This window comes from Puma concolor, chromosome A2, assembly GCF_028749965.1.
Source record: "Puma concolor isolate L17-30 chromosome A2, mPumCon1.1.hap2, whole genome shotgun sequence".
NCBI classification, from domain to species: Eukaryota; Metazoa; Chordata; class Mammalia; order Carnivora; family Felidae; genus Puma; species Puma concolor.
Window position 1 is genome coordinate 98,299,770 of NC_141668.1, and position 20,451 is coordinate 98,320,220.

The window sequence follows — 20,451 nt, forward strand, 5'->3', positions numbered from 1 at the left end:
CAGTGCTGCTCCTGCCATGTTCTCCCAGGATACCCTGCAGAACCCGATGGAACACAGATGTCTGATATGCTCTATGCCAGACACTCAAGGGAAGCAAGTTCATCTGTCGAGCACTTACTGCGTGCCCAGCCCATTTCTGAGAATTTGATTGACCTTGTTCAATTCCCACAACAATCCCAGGAAACACGTGGTATTATTTTCTCTTCCCAGATCAGGAGATTCGTGCTCAGAGAGGCTAAGCACAGGCCCACGGTCTCGGTGCCCATGTGGACGAGAAAGCGCAAGAGTGAGGCTCTGAACCCAGAAGGTCGGGCTCTAAGGCACCTCTGTTTCCCACTGCCTCCTGGTGCCACCCACAGAGAAGTGACAAAACTGCTGGATGCCTTTCCAAACGCTGGGCTGGAATGCACACAAATATGCCTGCATCTGCCTTCTTCAGCACTCATTTAACCAATCCAAATGCTTGGACAGAAAAGTGCATGTACCCTCATCTCTGTGCCCCTGTGCAATATACTGCAGAGACGTCCATCCTAATGGCTTTAAGTTTTAGCTCCACTGCAGCAACTTACCAGTGAAGACCTCTGGAGCCCTCCCTCTTGAGACTTCTGAGCCCCAATTTCCTCACCTACAGAATCAGGAAGGTGAACCATTTCTGCTTCGTGGCATACCAATGCCACGTGTGGCAAAGAGCCCTGAGGACGTCCCCTGGGATCAGCCATTTCTCTGAACATCCATTTTCTCGGGAATAAAACCTGCCGCACCCACCCACAGGCCATTTCAGGGATCCTAAGCAAAATGAGATAATGTATATAAAAGTGTTCTATGACCTGAAAGTGCTATGTCCGTTTCCATCCTGCCATTTGGAACTATCGTAATGCCTCGTCTGTAACGGTGCTTTTGACTCAAAAATTAACATGTCCCTAATGCCGTCATGGGCCCAACTGCTCAGCTATCCCAAGAGAAAGCAACATTAGCACCGTGCCCAAGACGAGGATGGTGCAGGACTCTCTCCATCCTGCCTGGCTCCAGAAACGGATGAACCACAATTGTCATAGCCAATTCCTACTCAGTCTTGTTACACGTTTTGAGGCTGGGACACTTAAGCTTGGGTGAACACAAGGTGCATACTCCTGAACTCTAATGGTGGGACACTTATGAAAATAATGCACTCCCTCCTGGGACTGGAGCCACCACCCCACCTGGAGAGGATGGTTATGTCTGGAGCACCGGTGGCAGAGGCTGAGAAAGCTTTGCCCCAGAAGACCAGCCTTCACCAGCTTCCAAATGGCCCACATTGAGAATCCCCGGGACATGCCATTTTCAGAAAAACCAGTTGCTGTGTCAACAGTAACTTCGTGTTTCACACGGTGAATGCCAAAAATTAGGGGTAGGAGGTACAAATGCAAACCAAGATTTCACTCTCATCACAACACTAACCTTGAATGATTACTTCCTCTGAATTCAATGGCAACCAGTAATCCACTCGCCAATAAATGACTCAATAAATAAATCCACCAACCAGTGAATGACTCAATCAGTACATAAAACAGGGCACAATGAATAGTTTTTTAAGTTAATTGTAACAATGATTTTTAGTAGGTTTCTTTCCCTCCATAACATCAAATTCTTCTACAAATAAACATACAGTATTTGAAAAGTTAAAACAGAAAAACCACTTTCAAAACAGAGCCCGATATTCTAGGAGCTTCTGTGGAAAGCATGCTCATGCCAGGATACCTTCTCTGCATGGGCACGATTCCCCACCTTCGTGCTAATCCACTTTTTTCTTTGTAACCGGCATCAACACGTCCTTGTAACGAAGAACTCCTCATTAGATTACGGGTTAAAGTCTGTGTCATTCTCACACGCTATTCCACTGAGCCTAAACACAGGCAGCTTTCTCAAAGCAAGTGGGTAGTTAACACGCCAAGTCAATCAAAACCCACTGGACACCACCCCGCAAGTGTTTTCTTAGGAAGCTAAAAGCCAGGCTTTCCGGAGCTGTCCAGTACAGCCAGAGCACCTGAGAAGACCCTTGGTGGCTGTAACTATCCAGCAGCGTGTGTCCAGCCTCTATGCTGCAGAATTATTAGAAGGTAATAAGTCACCTGTTGTCATGGGTTTAATTGTGTCCCCTGAAGAGATACGTCAAAGCTCTCACCCGTGGAATATGTGAATGGGATCTTATACGGAAACACAACTATTTGTAAAAGTAATCAGGTCACTAGGGAGGGCCCTAAACCAGCAGGACTAGTGTCCTTCAAAGATGAGGGCGCAGACAGGTCGAGGGCCACGGGAAGGCAGGAGGAGACACGGGAGTAATGCGGCCATTGCCAAGAAACAACTGGGGAAGCTGAAGATGAGACAAGGAAGGCGAGGTTTCCGAGGAACTGGGGACCCTGATTTGGGCTCCGAGCCTCCAGGACTGTAAGAGAGTAAACATCTGTGTTTTAAGCCACCCTGTGTGTGGGACTTTGTCATGGCAGTCTTTGGAAATGCTGTGGTTTTGAAGAGAAGTCCGCATTCTGTTCTCTTCCTGGGCAGAAGCAATGATGAATAGTGACGAGAAACAAGATAAAAATTCTCAGAAAATCTGAGGAGAGCAAAGCACATACAGTAGGCTTCTGTCATAGTTTTGGCTGTGGAGCATCCATTTCTTCTTCCCAAAGAACTCTGATTTCCTTTGGGGAAGGACTCCTCTATGGTAGGTGGGCTTTCTAGGAGCCTCACCCTCAGGACGGCGAGGGCTCCGGGCCCTGACAGCCGAGGTCTCTTCTGGGAACCTGAGACTTGGGTGAAGGGAGGGGGGAAGGAGAAGTGGCCACAGTTCATCGCCCACAAGAGACTATCCCTCCTCAGGGCCCAGCTGACCATTCCTGGCCACTAACGCCACCTGCTTCACTAGATTTTTGGACCGTTTTTGGCTTCTGACGTCATCCCAGAAACTCCTGTTGGTGCAAGAAATGGGATCAGTTTTTGGTGCCAGTAATCAAACAACCCTGGCTGAGGTGAGAAGAAAACCACCCAGCCCAACCGCTGAGGGGCCAGAGCGGCTTGGGCGAATCACTTCAGGGACTCCTCAGGAAAGTCAGGAGACTACTCTTTATCTGGCTGAAGGCAGGCCCTGGGTCAGGTAACCCCAAATTCTCATCCAATGCCTATGATTAGGTTGTCTACGATTCTAAATGTTTCTGCTGAGGAGGTGAGTTAGGGAAGGGTGGGACATGGGCCTGTGAACTGCAAGTATAGGCCAGTCCTGCTCTGGCTTGCCCAAGTCAAGCAGGGCCTTCCCAAAGCCTAGTCCTAAAAACTCCCTAGTTACAGGTACACGGAGTGCCGTCTCCGTGACCGACCACACCGGTGCCGCGATGCTTAACTGAGGCATAGCACAGCACACACCAAATTCCAAACCCAAAAGGCTTCAAAAGCTCCATCCTGCAGATTAGACCCTGCATTAATTATACGCTGCAGCAAAAACCAGATCTCTTCATGCTCAACCAGCCTAAACCAGCAAACACCTACTGTCTCACGACTTCGGTGGGTAAGGAACGTGGGGGTGGCTGAGCTGGGAGGCTCAGGCTCAGGCGCGCTCATGAGGCCGTGGTCAAGCCGTCCACCTGGGCCACGGTCACCCCGGGTCCTGACTGGGGATGAGGTGCTTCCTCGTTCACTTGTGGAGCTGCCAGCAGGCCAGGTTCCTGCGTCTGTCCAGATCTTTCCACAGGCTGCCTGAGTGACCTCAGGACAGGCAGGGCGGCTGTGTCCCCCAGAGAGAGCGAGCCAAGAAAGTGCAGGAGAGCCACCCTGGAAGAAAGCCATCATCCTTGAGTGACCTAATGTCAGAAATGACCTCCCCTCACTCCCGCCTGCTCCATTTGCTAAAACAGTCATTAAGTCCATCCCCCTACTTGAGGAGGAGGGATTAGCCCCACTTCTTGAAGCAGGACAATCAAAACTCTGTGGACATATCCGTACAACCACATGGTGCCATAAATAGCTGAATTTCTTATCTAATCTCCAGTAGATTCAGTGAAATAATTCAAAGATCAAATGTATCCTATTAAAAAGGAAGCAGGGCTAGGGGCCAAACATTGTGGCTTTGATCCAAGTTCCGACAGTCGCTCCGTGTGACCCAAGATAATTGGCAAACCTCTCTGTGACTCTTTTCTCAGCTGTTACGCTCCGGCCAAGCACTGTGCTAAGTGCTCTACCCATACTATCTCGTTGGATCCTTTTATCATTGCAGTGAAGTGGATATTTGAACCTTCATTTTGCAGCTGCAGACACTGAGTCACAAAGAGGTCAGAGAACTTACCCAAGGTTACACAAGAGCCAGGCTGGACCCCTAAATCTGCCTCTTCGGAGAGAAAATGACACATGAAAAGGTCCAGAAAAGAGCAAAAAGTAGAAATTTATTTCTACTTTTTTTGAAAGGCATACCATTTTTGAAAGGCGTTACCATTAACCATAAAAGACAGCAAAACTGATAAAAGAAGAGATAATAATCGTGATGACTATGGGTTTGCTCTAGGATGGTGTGCTAGGCGAGCGGTCAATTAAACTGTTAGCATTTATTGTATTCCTTCTTGTTCACTGTAACTCCCTGTGAGGACCCCATATGCCGTGCGCACAAGAATGCTTATTACTTCCACTGGAGGAAGACAAAAGCATCACGCAGTAAAATGCTGCCTGACAGGCTACTAGTTAAGATTCTTTTGGGGCATCTGGGTGGCTCAGTCAGAGGAGCACCCGACTTTGACTCGGGTCATGATCTCATGGTTTCATGAGTTTCAGCCCAGGATCGGGCTCTGTGCTGACAGCTCAGAGACTGGAGCCTGCTTCAGATTCTGTCTCCCGCTCCTCTGCCCCTCCCTGCTTACGCTCTGTCTGTCCCTCTGTCAAAACTAAATAAACATTAAAAGAATTAAAAAAATTCTATCACACTCGCCAAAATCTTGAACTTAACTTCTTTGTCTGTCAATATTAAATCCAGATCAAAGGCCATTAGGAAAGGCAATTACGTAGCACATAAAACTTACCCTGAGATATTCAGTACTCAACATCCTATAATACCCAGCCAAGATGCCCCCTGCTTTACAAAGCCTGCCCTGACTTCCCACTCTTAGGCACCAGTTCTAGAAGTTCTCACTTCCTCTTATTACAATGGGAAAAAAGACAGCAGGAAAAGGATGTCTTACTAACTTTTGAATCCATAAACCCAATGGAATCTAGCACAAAGGCCTTTCCAAATATTTACGGAGTTAGCAAACCATCCCGAGATTAACACGTGTAGTGGGTACGACATTATGAAGCCATCATTTAATAAACACACATTTCTGAGGTTCAAATTCCTGGCTTCCGAATGTTTAAAGATGGATGGATCAAGGAACCATATAAAGCTACAAGATAACGCCAGCACTATGGACCCAAAATCCATGTGCTGGAACACTCACTCCAAGTGGAGGCCCCAAGGTAGAGCCTTTGGGAGGTCATGAAGTCAAGAAGGTGGAGCCCTCATGAATGGGATTAACACCCAGAGAGCTAGCTAGCCTTTCTTTCTACCGTGTGAGGACTCAGAGAGAAGATGACCATCTAGGAAACAGGAAGCCAACCTTCCCAGACGCCCAACCTACCAGCGCTCTGATCTTGGACTTCCCACACTTCAGAACTTGGAAAAATAAAAACCCGTTGTTTAGAAGTCACACAGCCCACAGTCACTTGTTGCAGCAGCTTAAGGGACTAAGACAGCCAGGAACATTACCAACTATGATGTGGATTTACTTAAAGAAACAGACCACGAAATTCTGCTTTCATTTTACAGGTAAGAAAACAGAGGTCTGGACAGGATACATAACTTGCCCCAGGTCTTTCAGAGCCAGGCGTGAAACTATGTGTCCTTAACTCCTGGTCTGGCCGTGTGTCTGTCAGGTAGGTACCCTGAATTCAGGTGGGCAGCCTGAATTTTCCTGTCAGCACACCGATAACCAGGCTCTAAACGCTTATTTCCTTTTTCTGCTTAGTATTTTATATCTACATACAGAACTGGATTGGAACGTTAACCCCCCTCCCTCTATTTTTCAGAAAGCATCTTGGTTCTGAGAAGCATAAATTCAGCTTCAAATTTGTATAAAAATTACAGGAAGGCGAAACTCTATGGGAAAAAAGAATTATTGGCAAAGAGAAAGAGAAGTGGGAAACACAAAAGAAAGGTGTTGGAGAGGGAAAAGGCAGGGCGGTGGGGAAGGAGAAGGAAAAGAAAAAGATTAAGGAGGAGATCCTATGTACTTCAGTAAATGGGAGATGATAGAAAATCTTTTCAGGCAAACGTGTGTCTGAAATAAAACGCAGCATTCCCTAGTTCCTCTTCAGCAAGCAAACAGCGGAATCTGCGGGGCTGGAATCCTTCCATGGAGGTCTGGGCCTGCACGGTGATGGAGCCGGCTCTCAATTCACATCTGCCGAATGGAAATGAATTTCCCTCAAGCCGGCAGGAAGCTCTCTGCCTCACGGGGTATGTGAGCGCCTCCCAGGCCGGCCTCACTCCCAGGAGAGCGATTTTAATGCGCAAGGTGTGAGGTGACACCCAAGATGCTTCAGTCTGAGCGGCCCAGACCCTCCCACCAGGAAATCAAATTTCTCAGGACATCCCTCAACTTGGAGCCCTTCTTCCAGTCCCTAACGGTTTCTCTTATCCTTTCTGTGTTTGGTTTTCTGCCACAAGGGCCAAACTGTTGAACAGCCCAGCGGGGCTGGGTGGGAACCTGTGTGTCTCTGGCCCCCACCCCGTGGCGGTTCTGATGTGTTCTGCAACGGAGCAGGTGCACCTCACTGCCCAGCAAGCACCTCCTTGGTCTGGCCCGCAGGCTCCACACTGCTAACTGTAAATACTTGACATGCACACCCTCTCTGGGAGAGAAAAGCCCAGAGGCTGAGTGCCAGGCTGACCCTCAGTGCTGGGAGGGATGCCTCTAAGGTGTGGGGACTTCCCCACCCAACCCTTTAATCTGCTCTGGCAAACGGTACCATGCTGCATGCTGTCGACGGTCTCCCAGGGTCCCTTGAGCTGCTAGCCCTGTAGCCACAGCAGCAAAGCCAATAGGATCCCCAGTGACCAGCAGGTGTCAGGGTTAGAGCGTTGGGGGAGGGGGACTAGGGATGAAGGACCTCCTATCACTTCGGGTTTTATGGCCACATGAGCAAGGATGGGCCCTGGCCAAGGTGGCTTCCTGCCTCCAGAAAGGTGGGCTTTGTACTTACTCTGCTGCTGGAGGCTCATTCTCTTAGATTCCTTTGCGGCAGCGGCCTCGGAATACTGGCTGGAAATCTAAAAGTATGCTGGGTGGAGAGAACATGAATGCGAAGACAGGCTAGAAGGTGGCAAGCATTCACGCAGCCGACGTTGTTTTCAAAAGAATGTCTTCTGCTCAATAATGTGTTTTTCTGACCTCATGGTGTGAAAGTAGCCTTTTTGTTTGGAACTGATGGCAACAGCAGATGATGTTTTTGTTATTGTTTTATGTGTGTTCCGGCATCCCAAGCCACCCCAGCCCTCGTGTCCTTATTTGGACAAGTAAGTCCTTGGCATCCCCGCGCTGGTCTCTCCCACAGTATTGTGTTTTTTAAACTTCGGTGCTCAAAATCGGGGGACTCCCGACGTGTGGTAATTAAGGAACAGTGAAGAGTCTTGAAGACGGAACGGAGATGCAAAAGCATTGGGATGGCTGAAAAGCAAGGGCGGCGAGTCATGTGTGAACGTGCACATGAGCACAGCGTGTATGAAGTTCAGGAGACGGAGTGTGTTTGGCATGAGAAATAGGTCACGGTACAACAGTCACAGGGCTAAAGCAGCAGGCGAAGCCAAGCCTGAGCTCCTCACTTGTTGCAGCCTGAGAAAGGCACAGGGGCTGGGGGACGGGGACAGGGAGCTGGCAGAGGAGAACAGTGGAGGCCAGGTGGCTCTCTTCCAGGGTTTTTGTGAATGGGTGGGTGTGGAGTGCTCATTTCCTGAGCATTCCAGAGGAGGGAGGAGCAGTCACCACTGAGGGGGGAGGCAGGCTGAAGGAATCCGTCCCTGGGGACAGCTGACATCTCTGGATGTTTGTTCAAAGAACCGCTGTCCAGGATTAGCGACCCGAGGGGGGGTTGGTTTCCATTTTGTTTGTTGCTGTTGTTACTTTATGAAATAACCAAGCTTGCCTGGGGGACGTTGGATTCTTTGCTGTTCCTCCCCATCACAGGCACACTGACAAGTTGGGTTGGGCCAAGTCTGAGAACCCGAGGTTTTATGTGCCTGGCATCCAGAAATCATCGACTGCTTTTTGACCAAAGCCATTGCTCAGCAGGGTTGGTGGTCAGTGGAAGAGTCAAGGGAACTCCTGGACTCAGGGTAATGCACAGGGCGGTGTTACCACAACGCCCAACAACCAGAAGGAAAGTGAAAAATGCAGCCGGTTCTTCTTGGAAGAACTTGAATGCTTGGTGAGTTGGCAAAAATATCTGGATACTTAAGGTAACTTCTCACTATCGGTGGCCATGTTCAGCACTGTGCTTAGTTCAGCCCACCAATAAAATTAAAGGTGTGTCTAGGCTTAACTTTGCTAATCCTGATGAGCCAAGAATGAAATGTGTGTTATATCTCCCTCCAGAGTCTTGACTAGCTGTGTGGACCTTATCTGCACAAAGATTAGAAAACTATGCCTCCTGAGGGGAGACCCAGCTCTTCTGGCACTCAGCTTGATGAGAAGGGTGGATCTTCTTGCAAATTAGAAAGAGGGACCTTTCCTCTGGGTAGACACACAGGTACAAAAAGCTCAGCTTTCTTTGCTGGATCCTTTGTGCAGTGAACAACCTGTACAACTGTACTCAGAGGCGCTGCCTCCCTCCATAGTGTCCAAACGTAACTCACTGAGAAGTATAACCATTTCAAAGCAAGAGGCTAGGATATGGTCCAGAATAAGACTTCTTCAACTTCAACTGCAAAAAGAATCTACAGTCCCTGCTCCATGAAATGAAGAAAAGAAAAATAAAAAGAAAGAAGGAAAAGAAAGAAGAGAAACTGCCCCAAAGTAACTGTCCTTGTATAAATAAAACCATGGGATTTCAGAGCTGGAAGTCACTTTAAGAGTTATCTAATTATCTACCTACTGCAATCCAGCCTTGCAAGAATCCCTCACACTGTGCCCACCACCCAACCCCAGTGTCTGAGACCTCTGTGCCTAAAGAAGCCATTCACACAACTCTATGTATGATCCAGAAATCACCTACATTGGGGGGCCTGGGTGGCTCAGCCAGTTGAGTGTCCGATTTCAGTTCAGTTCATGATCTCACAGTTCGTGAGTTTGAGCCCTGCATTGGGCTCACTGCTGTCAGCGCAGAACCTGCTTCAGATCCTCTGTCCCCCTCTCTCTCTGCCTCTCCCCCGCTTACGCTCTCTTTCAAAAATGAATAAACATTTATTAAAAAACAAAAAAACAAAAAGAAACCACCTATATTAAGCACAACTGTTTTTTCCTAGTGGTGACTCTTTAGGTATTGAAGACATCTAACCATGGATCCCCAAAGCTTTTCTTTGCAAGCTACATAAAAGCACCTTGTTTGAACCCCAGCCCTGTGCCCACACTATAGCAACTGACAGTGTGCAGAGGCATATCTGTGGTTTGTCCCAGGAACTGCAGAGCAGCTGAGAGCCAGGTGAGGAACAACCTTGCTTCCAGGGACAGGCAATCCCATGTTCTACGAAAAAGAATTTCTGGAAGTTGGGAACCTCGGAAATTTAAGAAGCCCACGAACCCGCTGGGCTGTGATAAGACAGAGCTCACGTTCTGGCTGATACACTCCAGAAAGTCACGAGAGGGGCTGGAGACCGTAATAACAGCACGATGTGTTGCACCAGAAGCCCAAAAATTAAAAACTAAGGGGACGACAGACGAACCAAGGGGGCGCTGGCGTTCCTCCATTGAGCTTTCTGAGCTGACAGCGAAAGAACCAACAGAACACAGCGGGGTGGAAACAGGCTTCACCCCAAGAAACCTGTTTCCTGGCGCTGAAGCTAACACTCCTGGACAAGAAGCTTCAGAACAATGAAGAACCAGCAAGTAAGGTGAAGAGATGCCCCCTGATGAAGAAGGTGCACGCCCCGTGTCCTGGAACTAGACGGGCTACCAGTGGCAAGGAGCTGCAGAGCCAGCAGTCACTGTGAACAGCTTTTCCACCCAAAAACGAAAGATTTAACTTCACCGTCAGATGCAAGAACACTGACCAAGAAAACAGTGAATTAGGAATACCTACTATAGGATCCTGGCTATTCCTATTTGAAATAGTTTATTACAAGAAACCAAGTATTCCTTTCCTAAGACTGGGATTAAATGTGAGGCATATGCACATCTTCCCTATGCACGACCTTTATTGGAACAGCAAGATCATGTCTGATGCCTAAAGGCAGCTGCAGAGACTGCCAAGGAAATACAAAGCGCCAAACAAGAATCTTGGAAAAAAACGTATGCAACAAAAAGAGGACCCGATCTCCGCCTTACTTCTTTCTTCAAATGTTTCCAAAGTTTACCGGAAGTTTCTCCATCTGAGTAAATACATTTTGTTTTATAATATAATTTGACAGCAAAAAAAAAAAAAAAAATCCTCTTACAACCAACTTTTTTGTAAACCCTGCCCGGGATACCGGAATGAAGGTGCCCCACCAATCGGGGCGCCTGGGTGGCTCAGTCGGTTAAGTGTCCAACTTCGGCTCAGGTCATGATCCCGTGGTTTGTGGGTTTGAGCCCTGCATCTGGCTCTGTGCTGATAGCTCGGAGCCTGGAGCCTGCTTCAGATTCTGTCTCCCTCTCCCTCTCTGCCCCTTCCCACTCATGCTCTGTCTCTTTCTGTCTCTCAGAAATAAATAAATGTTAAAAAAAATTTTTTTTTAAATAAATAAATTTTTTAAAAAGGTGCCCCACCATTCAGTCATTTATTCATTCATTCACACTTCAACAAATAGGGAATCCCTACCGTGTGTCAGGCACTGGGCTGGGCACTTACGACCTGGCCTCAGCAGCACAGACGTGGCCTTTGTTCTCGTGCAGGATAATGGGAAACATGTTATTTCATCAAAAAAACAATTACATAATTAAAAACTGCTAAGTCCAGGGAAGGCAAAGCCCAAAGTGTGAAGAGAAGACCAGGTAATTTAGAATAAAGTCATGTCAAAAATGCTTACCCTTATGGTATCTACAAAACATCTGAAATGGATCATCAGTTTTATGACTACTAGTGTTGCCAATTACCTTAAGATGTTAAAACTATAATGAAAAAATATTTTTATTTAAAGTAAGTCATTTACCAACTTTAAGTGATGGAGAGAAGGAAGGGGGCTTGCAATGAAATAACTAATAGCACAGATAGGTTTTGTTTCTTTTAGCGGATGTGTTCCTACAGAGAGATGTCTGTTTATCTGCTGAATTTTTTTTTTTTTTTTTTTTTAGTGTTTACTTATATTTAAGAGAGAGAGACAGAATGCGAGTAGGGAAGGGGCAGACAGAGAAGGAGACACAGAATCTGAAGCAGGCTCCAGGCTCTGAGCTGTCAGCACAGAGCCTGACACGGGGCTTGAACTCATGAACTATGAGGTCCTGACCTGAGCCGATGTCAGATGCTTAACCTGACTAAGCCATGCAGGCTCCCCTCGCAGGGTATTTATTAGAGGACAGCAGGACTCCTGGGGCATCTTCCTGACAAATCAGATCCAGTTCTGGCTGGTGGCAAAGCAAGCCTGCCGTGGCGTGGGAAGCAGAGTCCAGAACAACGAAAGGGAGTAATAAAGATTACTGAAGACTTACCACACACTCGGCAGAAATAAATAACGGATGGGTAACAACTTGAGTGGTCTATCTGCCAGTCTCCAAAGCACGCTTTGCAGGAAAGGCACCGAGGGGGATAACACTGGACTGAGGCCCCAATAAGGGCAGGGTGTCCACACGAGGGTCCGGGATCAGAGGGCGTCCCAATGTGGATGACCGCAGATCTAAGGCAAGCCGAACGGCCCGATTAAGGCAGAGCATTCTCACGGGTGCCCAGGGGCAGGCAGTCAAAAGTCAGATCAAGGGGTCTGGGTGATGCTGTCAATGGGAGCCACAGCCATCAAGGAGGAGGGTAACACGCTCCTGGGGCATTTAGAGAAGATTAATGAGGCTGTGACGGGGGGAAAGACTGAGGTGAGAAAGCCTGAAGGCCACTATAACAGTACAAGCGTGACTAGTCCAAGTGTCAGGGGGCAGAATGGAAGTGATAACTTCATGACACGTGATCGTTTTCCAAGGGAGAAATGGGAGGGAGGGAGGCCTCGGGAAGGTAGATGATGTCTGGAACGGTCAGTGTCAGGTGCAAGAAAAGTAGTACCAGAGTGCCTGTGAGTATCCATGCGGTGATGTACCATTTCTACTGGGCCATTTGGCTCTGCTGTCGGTTCACGCTCTGTGGTCCAGGAAAGAGCACAGAAAGCAGGTAGCAAGGGTTTCAGGTTTGAGCACCGTCCACAGTGTGACTGCAAGCATTCTGGGCAAACTGGGTGAGCTGGACGCACTCGCTCGAGATGACCCCATACGCAGTGCACCAATATGGAGAATGTAATGGCGGGGCCCACGGAGTGGCCATCCTCACGCCCAGCTCCAGTATAATGTCCTGGAGATCAAAGACATACAAGCCTGAGAGCAGAGCCCGTAAAGGAGACGTGTTCCAGCTGACGACACCCACAAACACTGACTGTGGAAACCTTACCCCCTTCTGCATGACAGATATTTATTTCGCCGGGCTCTGGGAAGTCATAGATCTCATAAAGCTGTTCAGAAACCAAGCCTTTATTTTCCAAATGGATGACGCTTCACCGTGCAGTGCTCCCACTGTCACAGGCAAGGGAGCCAACCAAGGAACCTCAATTGTTGAGGGACAGTGTGGGTTCCATTCCTTGGTGACCCAGTTAGCTTTATGTGGTTACACAACCTAATAATTCCAACCATCTAACATTCTTCCAACAAACGGTAATGAAGAATGATGGTGCCTGACATTAGGTTGAATGCCGGAAAAGTCGAAGGGCTAGAAAGATGTTAACCCTACGAAGAAGATACTACCGGCATCCCAGTTGGACAGATGAAGGAAATGAGGTCGCGCCTAGACGGGAGAGAGGAGATAACCAGGAAAACATGGAGCCTGGGGAATGGAGGGTGCACAGCACGATGTGAAAGTACCAGACGTGCTTCCTTCAGAGCAAGGACGTGTGGAGGACTGAGTTGCTCATTAGGGCCAAGAGGCCTGAGGAAGAAGGAGGCGTCCCTCTGCCTTCTCTAGGTGGACACAGCTGTACCGTGACGTGAAGGGCCCAAGGACCCTACCGCCATGTTTCAGCCAGAGGCCCCTGCCCGGACAGTATTAATTCTGTCAGAAATCTGTCCGTGTAGACATGCACGTGTACGAATGCTGGGAGGGACATAATTTAAGAAAACAACACAGGATTTTCAAAAATGAAGAAATTAAGGAGACAGGGAACAAAAATGGGTAGGAGAAAAATGCTGGGACCTTTTCTCAAATGGGTCCCAAATCCTTTTCCCACAGTTTTGCAAAACTCAAACCGTACCCTACATTTTCATTTCTCCAAAGGAAATGCTATACAAATCACCTCTCTTCTCCTCCACCCACCTGACAGCCCAGGTGACTAGGACATTGCATGAACTCCATCAGGCCTCCAGGGTGCCACGGAGCATATGTGACACGGACGGCCTATAGCCGGCTCCCCACAGGAAGTGTCCCAGGGGGCCAACCTGGCAAGTTGGGGGGGCCAGACAGCAGGGCCAGCAGGCTATGAAGTTGCGTGGGTGAAAAAACAAAAGTCCCTCCCCAAGAGAGGTCATTTCGTGGTGGTCAAAAGTATATATAAGAAGTTGTATGTCCTGGGGCGTCTGGATGGCTCAGCAGGGTAAGCGCCCGACTCTTCGGCTCAGGTCATGATCTCCCGGTTCATGAGTTCGAGTCCTGTGCTGGGCTCTGCACTGACTGGGCAGAACCTGTTTGGGACTCTCTCGCTCCCTCTCTCTCTCTCTCTTTGCCCCACCCCTGCTTTCTCTCTCTCACTCTCTCTCAAAATAAATAAAGAAAACATAAAAAAAAAAAAAGAAGTTTTATGTCCTGCTATTTCTTGTCACACCTGACAGTGGGAAGGAGTTGGCACAGACATTTTATTTTCATAGCACATTGTATAATTTTGGGTTGGTAGCAAGTACTAACATCTGTCACACCTACCCACAACTATGGTAAAGACAGGACTGAACTGGAGACTGTGGTAGGCTACCTTGGGTTTTCCCTCGAAAATCCCGAGGAAGGAAGCGCCGTCAATTGGCAGCCTTCAGCGGACAGCATGGCCCCAGCACAGTGCTGACCTCTGCACATGCTTTCCCAGTGCTGAAGAGCTGTTTTGAAATCTCTCTAAGGCCACAAGATGGAAGCTTTCGAGTCACATACACTTCTGCAAAACCTGCCCAGACAACAAGTATCGGGTCCCAAACACATCACACGGAAGCAAAATTCAAGTGAGGCGGAACACAGCTTCTATGTGACCGACCTTCAGGTGCAGGTTCCCTACGGAGGTGCTCAATTAAAACCACTAAAATTTTGTGTCCTTTTTTTTTTTTAATGTTTATTTATTTTTGAGAGAGAGAGAGAGAGAGCGCATGAGCAGGGAAGGGGCAGGGAGAAAGGGACAGAGGATCTGAAACCAGCTCTGACCGCAGACAGCCTGATGTGGGGCTCGAACGCACAAACGTTCAGATCGTGACCTGAGCTGAAGTTGGATGCTTAACTGACTGAGCCACCCAGGTGCCCTGTAAACCTCTAAAATTTTGTTAAACAGCAACACAGGAGCTTCTGAGGATTCCTGTGGTGTGATCAAACATGGGTGCTGGTTAAAATGCGTGGAGGAAACAGAGGGAGGGGCAAGATGAACAGCCTGGAAACTTCACTGACACCAAGAACTTCTGAGCCTTTGAAACTGGATGAATAAATGAGCACCTGCATTAATAACTGGAGGAGCAGGCCTGAGTTGGAGCTCTACAAAAAAATGAATTAAATTGAAATTTTTCTAACCCCTCTTTAAATATGCAGGAAACCTTTTGAAGTCATTCACTAAACTTACCCATGTGCTTTTACTGTGACAGGAACAATGTATAAAACACCGGACAGATGTCCTTTTGAGGGGATGGGGAGGCCAACACGGGCCACTGGACTCTCCAGACCACATGAGGTTTCTAACTAGTCATGCTGAGTTGGGGGGCGGGGGGGGGACCTGATGACATGGGGAAGAGTGACACAGAATGCCAACAGATTCCACAAGCACAGACAGCCAAAGCCACATCCCTTCCACCATCCCATAACTTAGCAGGAATTCAGTCCACGGTATCGCAATACGAGTGCCTCATTTGAAGGTCCCTCCGTCACAGAACCTTCCAGCAATTCTCCCCAGTCTATAAAGGCATCCAGGGGCCCCCTGACTGCTGTAAAGGTCACCCACAGACAGATGTCACCTATGAACTGAAAGTGTTTTTCGTCTCGAGGGTGGAACTCAGGAGGCTCCAACGTGGAGATGCACACTTTCAATCAGGGGTGAATGCTCAACCCGCCAACCAGAGTTCTCTATTTTGTTGGGATTCCTAGGTCTCTAATCCAATACTGATTTTGGGGGTGCTGGCATTTAAAACCCACTATGTTAAGGCATGTGGATTGCTCAACTTTCATTCAATATGGTGGTCAGGACGTGAGACAGGAGAGAGAAGAAGAGAGGAAACCAGCCCAAGGAAGGAGAGGCCAGTAACCAATGGAAACGCCTTCCCATTCCAGGGATGCCTCTTCAAGCAATGCCTTCACCTTCACCACCTGGGTGCCCCCTTCCATGACTCGAGTCCTTCACTTGTGATGCCGTCAGCAATCTGACAGGCAGTTTTTCCATCGTGCGGTAACGCACACAAAAATGCCTATCGGAAACATTGTGAGAACAAGGCACTTTTAAACACTAATGGCTGCAACTCAGTTTTAAGAAAACGGAAAAACTGAGCACTCGGAATGGGGAAGCTGTCTCATCTACGGGGCACCACTGGGCTCCGTCAAATGGGTGCAGGAGAGGCAACGTCTGAAACTCAAGCTTTCAATGAAAGACCAGGACTCAGGGTGGAAAATAGTTCTGACTTGTTTGAAGCCTGCTTTTGCTGACGAACAGAACAAACGATGGTTCAGGCTGGAGCTGCCAGCTTACATGAGAGAATTTCTGGAAAAGGGTACTATCTCAGAGGCCACGCGTGCTAATTGACAGTAGAGTTTATTTTTACTTTTTTTAAAATTTTTTAGAAATTTATTTGAGAGGGAGAGCAAGTAAGGGAGGGGCAGAGAGAAAGGGAGAGAGAGAGAGAATCCCAAAGCAGGCTCCACGCTGTCAGCGCAGAGCCCGGCGCGGGGCATGATTTCACAAACCCTGAGATCATGACCTGAGCCAAAACCAAAAGTCGGATGCTTAACTGACTGAGCCGCCCAGTCACCATTAAAGTAATGGCTGTGGATCTGGTGTAGACTCATATGCCATTAAGAAAAATTTTTTTAGAATGTTTCTTTTGTATTTCTAAGGTGGGGGGGAAGGGGCAGAGAGAGAGGGAGACGGAAAATCCAAAGCAGGCTCCAGGCTCTGAGCTGTCAGCACAGAGCCCGAGGTGGGGCTCGAACCCACAAACTGCGAGATCATGGCCTGAGCTGAAGTCGGACGCTTGACCGACTCAGCCACCCAGGCGCCCCACTCATATGCCATCTGAAAAGAAAACCAAGTTGGGGCTTTCCTGTCCCCCACACCACGGTGGATTCGGTGGGCCGCAGTGGGCTCCGAGGCACGTGGTTTGTTAAATGCTCACTGGAACATCAACGCCTGCTGTCTCAGGCTGCGAGTGCAGCTACATAGGCTAGTGCGTCAGAAGGTCCTTCCACACACAAAACACAGGGAAGGATGAGCTGATCTTTAACATGGATATTTTTTAAAAAAATAACAGAGCTCAAAAGACCAGCCTCAGATTTGCAAATATTCTCATTCCCTCTAAAGCTTAATAACCATGAGATACATCCACAGGGATTTTCACCTATCAATGTGTGTTTTCAAGTGTTGTTTTTTTTTGTTTTTTTTTTTTAAACAAATGAGCTCGAAAATAGCTACCACTGCCTGTAATGTTGAGTCTTGGAGCACCGTGGGCTGGAGGGGGGGGGGGGTAGGTTCAGATGAGCACATCTGCCTCCTCACAACAGGTCTGGGAAGGCAACACCTTCTCCCCCGTTTCCAGGTGTTGAACCTGAGGTTTCGAGGAGACCAAGCAAACGGCCCAAGGTCACAGAGCCAGCAAGCAGCAAAGCCATGACTAAGCATGAGCCATCGAATACCCCCGAGTTTTTGGCAGGTGTTTAAGTGCTATTACGGGCACCAGTTGCAGCTGCCTTCTGAGTTCCGAAGCTAAGTTACCTCCAGTTTAACTCACTTGCCCGATATGGTTAACATAGGATGACAGACTGTCAGGACAGTTTAAGAGCCCCTCAAGGAAGGGGGACGGACGTGGTTCCAAACAAGCTCAGCGACTACTGTTTGGATGTAGAAACTGCAAAACCAGCGTTTTTGAAAGAGTCCCCAAACTCTGAAAGGCAGAATAACACCAAAGCCAACGTGTGATCCCTTTCCTGGTATAGCGGAGGCCTTCAATCTGCCCTCTTAGGTCAAGTGTCCATGTCGTGTGGCTGGCAGGGCGGGTGTCAACCTCCCTCTGGAACAAAGGATGGGCTCAGAGAGAGGGCGGGAGGGAGGGAGTGGCCCTCACACCAGCCTGCCAAGTCAAGAAGCGGCTTTGAACCCTGGTCTTCCAAGTTCTGTGAAGAGTCTTGCCTTCATACTTTTGTTAGGAAAAGAGGCCTTGTGGATGAATGTGTCCAATGCCTGCATTTCTATGTAATCAAAAGAAAACCAGGAAGAATATTTGAGGAAAACCATTTTTTAAGTCAGGAAGAGCCCAAACTCGTGTTTTTCTCAGACTGGTTCCTGATTCACATGAAGAACCTTAAGAGTTTCCATGGGACCGTTGACTTGTAGTTTCTTTTCACAAAAATAAAACTCAGAACTCTGAACCAGGTGAGCCACAGTGACCAGCATAGCATCCGTGGTGGTTCCACAAGGCCAAGGATGTGGGCCATCTCGAATGGCCAGTATGAGGTCAGCGTAATGGCCGCTCTCTTCTGGAATTCACTATAGGGGTTTGGGAGCTTCTTCCCAAGGGCTCGGTGGCTTCAGAATGCCTATCAGTTTCTACCTAACCATGGGTCTCTTTGCTGCATTAAAGCACAAAACACTGAAATAGGATGGACGTAAAACTAACATGGCTTCCAATATCTCACATTTCCCACCTAAAAATCTGGTCGCTTCTCTACGAATTCCATAAGGGTGTGGTTTGGCACTAGTATCTCTTACCATCAGCAGAAATCTAGGAAATCTTTCCAAAAAGGCCAACTCTAAATAATATGCCACAGCAACACGGGGGCCTGATTTTGATTTCTAAACAATTTGACTAGGAGCATATAAAGTCACAACAACATTAAGCAGAGTAACTTTCTAGCCCCTTTTTGGTTCCCAATATGAAATCTGCTGAAATAAAAATGGACAGCCCAAAGCTTCCTGGGATGTGTTCCAGATGAACTGGGTCATACACACACACACACACACACACACACACACACACACACACACACACACCCTGAACCACCGCACTGACAGAGGGAGTTGTTTCCATCTGTGTCCCTCAACTGAGGGCAGTGGGTCCAAAGCTGAGGACTGCTCATGAACTCAACTTTAAATTTAATTTGGGGGGATGCTAATTGTGGAGCGGTGGAAAACGCTGGCGACATTTTGACTTTAGCAGCCCCACTGCCCTGATTAAAAAATATCAGCTTTCCATCTGCAAGACATTTCTAAGGTGGACTCCTTACAAATTGTCAAGGTGCAATTTGTGCACAGTTAGTTCTTTGTTTAATCGAGAAATCTGCCCGAACCCTGATTGGGCTGATTTCCCTAAGGCCGGGAGTGAAGGTTATTTCCTTATGCCTTTTGGGAGCAGCAATCTCTCTAATACGTTTCTGAATTATTCCAGACCGTGCTGAGGCTGAACATGAGAACAAAGCCCTGGTTCCACAGCAGAAAGACTAACCGAACTCCCAGCTGGGAAGGTTTAGGCAGAGATTTATAAGTACAAACACTGAAGAAATTTGCAAGTAATTGCATGTATTTGCTTTCCGTTGTGGGATGCAGTAAACCAGTATTTATTAAAATATATCAGCAAGGTACTGTTTATTACCCCCTCTCCTTGATGCCTTGCAGAGAGGAATAAAGTGTTTGGCTTTTCTCATTTCTTTAAATTAAGAGGCCAAAACAGTTATTTCAAAAAGTGTCAAAAAGAAACTGAAATTGGACACGTATTCTCGGTGGCTATGGCCCCATACTTTTAACTTGGCGCTGATGCGTAAAAATGGCTCTCGATCGTTGTCCTGATTTTATCTGTAAATCTTCACTTTCTTTTTAATTCATAAGTTTCCATGAATCCAACAGTGGGGGAGCAACCAGTAACGATTTTCGCCTACGGAATTTCTGTTCTTGCTCTGGCACGGTAGCCTGCAAACCCGACTGCTCCAGACGTACACGTTCCAAAGAGATAAAAACAACAGGCTCAGAGGATCATACATTAAGAAGGGAAGGACTTAAGCAACAAAAAAAGATACTCTGCACACTGCCTCCGGTCTCTGATCCTCCCTCCGACCAGTTACTTTGGGCTTTAATGTGGCAGTGAGGGAAAGTCGGAAGACACCAGACGGGGCACATTCCCTCCCCCTCTCCACTTTGATGGCAGCTTGTCACCTGCTTCAGGGTCCCCGTACTAATGATGGACCCAGAACATACTCGAACACGATGGTCTTCACTGACGCATCAGCCTCATCCGGAGAACGTGTTAAAATAGCTCTTTGGGCCCCAGACCCAGAGCTTCTGACTGAGCAGGACTGAGGCGGGGCCCCAGAATCTGCATTTCTAACAAGTTCCCTGGAAGCTGTTGGTCCCAGGACCACACCTGGAGAACTGCTCGTCTGGCAGGTAGACGGGCAGGAAGTTCAGAGCAATAAAGGCAGGACGGACAAAAAAAACCCCAGCAAATAGTGGCAACCAGATTGCATCTCATCCTCTTCCCTCACACAGAAATGAAACACCAGTGTATGCGAGTTTAGCCAACAAATGTCAGTCGCCACGCACTTGTACATGTGGTGGAAGATACTGCCTCCATCTGGGATTTCCCGAGGCCCTTCCTGCCTTTCCTTCTGTCTGAAGCTCCCTAAGGATGTGGATGGCAGCGAGACTTCCAG

The 20,451-nt window shown here is 48.0% G+C and overlaps 1 protein-coding gene across 5 annotated transcripts in view; it reads right to left on the bottom strand.

Annotated features, from left to right (window-relative positions):
- The window catches only part of GLI3 (GLI family zinc finger 3), a 282,606-nt gene that overhangs the window by 146,957 nt on the left and 115,198 nt on the right, over positions 1-20,451 (bottom strand). The window contains exon 1 of one of the 5 annotated variants that reach the window (XM_086697028.1): positions 7,258-10,796. The exons of the other annotated variants lie outside the window; for them this stretch is intronic. Coding sequence (XP_086553154.1) covers positions 7,258-7,276 — 19 coding nt within the window. The 5' untranslated portion in view covers positions 7,277-10,796. Of the gene's footprint in view, positions 1-7,257; positions 10,797-20,451 lie in introns of those variants that run through there. 5 annotated transcript variants of the gene reach the window in all.